The sequence below is a fragment of the Sinocyclocheilus anshuiensis genome, unplaced genomic scaffold, assembly GCF_001515605.1.
Source record: "Sinocyclocheilus anshuiensis isolate Anshui unplaced genomic scaffold, SAMN03320099.WGS_v1.1 scaffold130, whole genome shotgun sequence".
Lineage (NCBI taxonomy): Eukaryota > Metazoa > Chordata > Actinopteri > Cypriniformes > Cyprinidae > Sinocyclocheilus > Sinocyclocheilus anshuiensis.
Window position 1 is genome coordinate 2,755,400 of NW_015544207.1, and position 5,324 is coordinate 2,760,723.

Here is a 5,324-nt window from a genome sequence, read left to right on the forward strand (position 1 = left end):
TGGATTCAGAATGATAATCAAAACGTAGATAGAGTCGATCAACACCCCAAAGCTTGACAGTCATTATTAGCTCTTCATTGGTCTACATTTTATTCCATAACGTTACACAGTTTTGATGCTGTTTTATGTCTGATGATCGTGTTAGATTACATGTGGAAGCATCTGTTGTTTCGGTTTCTTCTTCACTTGTGTTTTTTGGAAATTCTGTACAGAAGATGTGTACTTGCGCCCCCTACAGTATAACAATGAAAACACAGATTCTAGGAGCACAATTTAGACTTTTTCTAAGTATAAGTCAAGTATACTTAAATGTCATTTTAAGTATATTTCTGAGAAGTACATAAAGCCCATTTCTGAGAAGTACATAAAAAGTAGACTAAAAGTATACTTTCCTATTTTTAGTTTAAAAGAAGTATACAGCACACTTGAATAAACTTATTTTTCGTAAGGGTAGTAACGACTTTCTACTTCGAGGACCTTGATAGAAATGTAGTGGAGTGAAAAGTACAATATTTGTCTTTCAAATGTAGTCAGGTTAAAGTCATAAGTTTCCAGAAAAAATAATACTCTAGTAAAGTACAGATACTCAAAAAGTGTACTTAAGTACAATACTTAAGTAAATGTACTTAGTTACTGTCCGCCTCTGCGCGCCTCAACAGAAAATTGTTGACAGAAATACCTGCTCGCCACCTGGGTAAGCATAAACGTAGAATAGTAGCCTAATCTTTTTTTTTATTTTATTTTTTTTATCTCAGAGCTTCTACTGTAGCCTACATTATTTAGTTAATTTGCTTTGTTGTTCATAACGTTTCGATCTTATTGCACTTTTAAAGTGTTACCACTGTGCTGAATTCACACGCGTTTAATCTCTCTGGGCTTTCAGGAAATACCAGATTGGCTACCTGAAACACAAACACAGGACCGATCTCTTCCCTACAGTGTTTGCGAGATTCATGTGCCCACAGCCGCTGGCAGATCCGCTCTCTTTCGTTTTCATTTCCCGGAAGGATTCTTAATATTGCAGCGATTCGCATAAGAAAGCAAACTCTGCTGTGCGAGACTGCGACTTTACGCGACACCACATGCTGTATTTGGTGTATATATCGATCAGCTATTGATACAGTAATCAGGTATTATTATTGTAGCGAATATTTATGAGTTTGTGAAGTCTTGAAGGTTACAGAACATGAGCGACGCCTCCTCACCGCCACCTTTGATAAAGGTAAGATCCGTGATAGACTCACAGCACTCACTCACCACCAAATAATAGTATAGTAAATAAAATGACCTTGAATTAGTAGTCAGTGCCACAAATTAGTGGCACAAAAATACTGTAATCACATGAAAATCACCTCAAACTGCTCACTTAAGCAAATATTATATTCAACTGCCTTTTTTTTGTTATTGTATAAACCCCTCAAATGCCATAATAAAAAGTTAAATATTAATGTAGATTTTTTGATGCAAATATACTTTATAAAAATGTAGGCGACAGTGCAAAACTGAAAATAAAAACTGTTGTGTCTCAAATGTACTTTCACTTTTGCTGTGCCTGTGTGTATTGAGATCTCAGTTTGTTTTCATACAGCAAGAGTGATTGTCTAGTTTCTGTACTTTCTGATTCATTCATAAAAATGCTTTATTATACATCACTGAAATCATGGATTTAGGATTTATTAGATTTTTATTGAAGTGAATGCTTCGTTCTGCTTTCCCTTCCAAGCTTCAGCAGAGTTGTAATGGGAACGAACCCCCAGTTTGCTCTCCGGTTCTGCGCAACCCTCAAAATGAACCTCCCTCCTGGTACAAGACGGTGCCTGATGAACTGTGCAAGCTGCCTGGAAGACTACGTATGTTCCCACATAAAATATATACACGAATAGCTTATAGATCATAACAACGAAGTGTATTAAAGAACAAATGTACTCAACATTATACCCTTTCAAACATGACTTCTTCTACAGAAGACAAAAGATGTTTAACAGAGATACAAAGCTACAATTTTCCACATTGTGACCAGCGGCTACAAGGCTTCAAATGACAAATAACACCATGACAGTAGCATAAAGCTTTTGTCTTCATATATTTACGTATACGTTGTCTTATAGTCCAAAGCCATATACAGTTTTGTGAGAGGAATAGACAGACATTATTCAGTCAAAGTCACACTTGCAAATATTCAAACTTTGTGCCTGCATTGCATCACATCACATCAGTTTTGAATATGCATGAGTGCATCACTTCAGTTGTACATCACATCAGTTTGGAATATGCTCAAATGCACATACAAAGGCAATGATGTTCACCAAATCATGACCAAAATTTTGCTCTAAAAAGGGCTTAATATGACACAAAATATAGGAAATCAAGCATTTACGTGCTTGGATGGTGTTTTTATGTAGCCATGTCCATTGCAGCTTCATCATTCTCCAAAATTCCCATAAAATTCCCATAAAATAAACAAATTCATACAAATTTGGATTGACATGAGGATGAATCAATGCTGACAGTGTTTTTTTCATTTTTGGGTGAACTAACACTGTGTTTTATGGTTGTAATGTAAGGGATCAATCCATCTTTGTGGAATAAGGAGGATGTGAATCTCTGGCTGCGCTGGGCTCAGAGGGAATATTCTCTGCGACGTGCGGACCACCAAAAATTTGAGATGAACGGAAAGGCACTTTGTCTTCTAACCAAAGAGGACTTCCGTCTTCGCTGTCCCAGCTCTGGTGTGTGATCTGAAATGAATTCTAGTTATCGGTTTTGTTCATAGCTTTCATGATAACTGTGCACTGTGAATGGAAACTTTTTTGAACAGGTGATGTTCTGTATGAACTCCTTCAACATGTGAAGCAGCAGAGGAGATGTGCGATCTTCAGTCCGCCGTCCAGCTCCAACACACAGTCACAACAGACTCCCGACTCGCAAGGGACGACAGGTGATTTGACAGGGTTGTTCATAATAATCTATTATTCATAAAATCGGGAGTGTTCAGCTAAAGTCTTAAATGCAAAGTCATGCATGTATTATTTGATCGCTTGCATATTTTTATACAATTATTTGTTTGGTTATTTAGAATTTTAGAGTCTTTTTAAGTTAAAAAGCTGAGAGGACTCTTCCTTGTTCAGGCTGTTCTTGTGTAATCCTCTATTATGGGCATTTTGATAAATGTCTGATTTCCTATTTGAACAGTTGCCAGAGAATAAATGAAATGGCTTGCCGAAGCTTGTAGCAAACACACCGTTGAAGGAACTGAGCCACTGTTTTTGCTCCAGCATGCTGTGGAGTCCTTGTAAGGGAAACATTTTGCATATCATACTTACTGAACACTTTATATCAGTATTTTATAGCAAGTCCTTTATAACTGATACTGACGGGAAGCACACTGATCTGCTTCATGGGGTTAAATAACACCCATTTCTTGATTCAGGAAGGAATTTCCTGGTTGTAAAGCAGCTAGAGCTGTTGCAATAGGTGTGGCTAAATTAGACCTACCTCCATTCAAACAATAGTACACAATAGATTTCTTTCATATTTGCCCTTTTTCCATGTAATGTTATAAATAAAATAAATTTTTTTGAAGTCGTCTTACAGGTCCTTATTAGTGGTCGACCGATATATCGGCCGATATTTGGCATTTTTCAAATATTGGCATCGGCCGATAAGTTTTTCTGTTTGGCCGATGCGTTCGAGGCGGGACTTTTATTTTGACAGCGCTGACAGAGGCAACCTGAGCACACAGTGCTCACATTCTCCCTCTTGTTCGCTGTCCTCCTTAACAGTTCTGTCTAATACGGATAGAAGTCTGCCTAATAATCAGATAGAAAGGAAATTAAAATGCATACAAAGTATTATATTATTAGTAATAGAAAGGCAAACATTATAATTAGAGCCCGACCGATATGGGATATCGATATATCGGCCGATATTCTTTGTGTATATTATACACAATTTCCCATTCGTGTGTCCAGACATTTGACTGGTACTATATATAGAATACAGTATATACATAAACACAATATATGCAATGATCATTCAAATGTGGTGATCAAACACTTATAATGACCTGACAAAGATATGTAATGATGGAGGCAGGGCATTTAACAGTTTAACAATAAACTTTATTATTCAAAATGAGTCTGACATCAGTGCACTGAACAATAAAGTTGAAGTTTAACTTTATTCCGTTGAAGTTTATTTCACTTTGGAACATTCATTCACGGATTTGCGCTACTGTCTTCACACACAGATGAAACTTACTAGAGAAGTGTGAAGTGTGACATAATATACCTCTGTAAATAATTATAAATTCACGTCTTGCGCACTTAAATGCCCTTTGAATGTAACGTGTATGTTCCCTTGGAACTGGAATCATGGCGGAATTTCATGTGAAGTCCACTTCGCAGGGCATTTACGGTCGAATAAGCCAACGCTTGAATGCTGCTGCCTGAACAAGAGACCTCCTTACTGAAGTGAAAGTGTTGGCTGGTGTCAGTATCTCGCGAACGCGCCGGCGGATCTCTCCACCAAACTCGGGGATCCCTTCAGCTCGAGGAGCCCTCTTGAACGCCACCCTCCGCGCGTCGGTAGCCCCCCGGGATCGCTAGATCGGTCGGCGCTGGACCGCGAATTTAACCACCCGTAACTCCCGAACCCCGGGGGCTATCGACGCGGGGGTGGTCTCATTCGAAAGAGGGCTTCGAGACGTACACTCGATTCGCGTTCGAGAGGGTTCCTCGAGCTGAAGGGATCCCCCGAATTTGGTGCGGATTCACCGCGCCTTTACGGAGATATGGCCGTTCAAAGTTTCAATGGTTTTCCATAGACTAAATTTTAAAGCATTTCATCCAGGTCACCAGTAGCAAACAATGGAGCACGCTCTGCTGGACAAACTAAGTAATTACACCATTTCAAGAATTTTATCTGCGTTATGTGTTCTGTAAAAAAATTTTCATATAGGCGGCGTATTAGCCGATACCGATATATCGGCGACGGACTCATATCGGCCGATAATATCAGCAAAACGATATATCGGTCGGGCTCTAATTATAATACTTTCTCGTTTGCCGTCAGCATTCAGCAAATACGCATTTATATCCAGCTGTGAGATCTTGTGAAGTGTGCATTTGTATCCTGCATGTTCGCGTGTTCGCTGTGTGACGGTCGGTCCGTGCTAATTGAATGCTGACAGGAGAGTTCAGCCTCACTGAAGACGCGCGATGGTAAACTCGTGATTTCAAATTATGCTGCGCTTTATGCATTTGCCCACTGTCATATTCATGTAATTTTCACTGTGTGCTGTATGTAAAATGAGTGTTACCTTG

At 39.0% G+C, this 5,324-nt stretch overlaps 1 protein-coding gene across 2 annotated transcripts in view; it reads left to right on the forward strand.

Annotated features, from left to right (window-relative positions):
• Positions 1-991: 991 nt before the first annotated feature.
• Positions 992-5,324, forward strand: part of etv7 (ETS variant transcription factor 7) — a 12,870-nt gene continuing 8,537 nt past the window's right edge. Inside the window, exons 1-4 of one of the 2 annotated variants that reach the window (XM_016497543.1) lie at positions 992-1,222; positions 1,724-1,850; positions 2,565-2,729; positions 2,819-2,941. In XM_016497543.1, coding sequence (XP_016353029.1) covers positions 1,187-1,222; positions 1,724-1,850; positions 2,565-2,729; positions 2,819-2,941 — 451 coding nt within the window. In that variant the 5' untranslated portion in view covers positions 992-1,186. The remainder of the gene's footprint in view (positions 1,223-1,723; positions 1,851-2,564; positions 2,730-2,818; positions 2,942-5,324) is intronic. The other variant, XM_016497542.1, reaches the window with a different exon arrangement.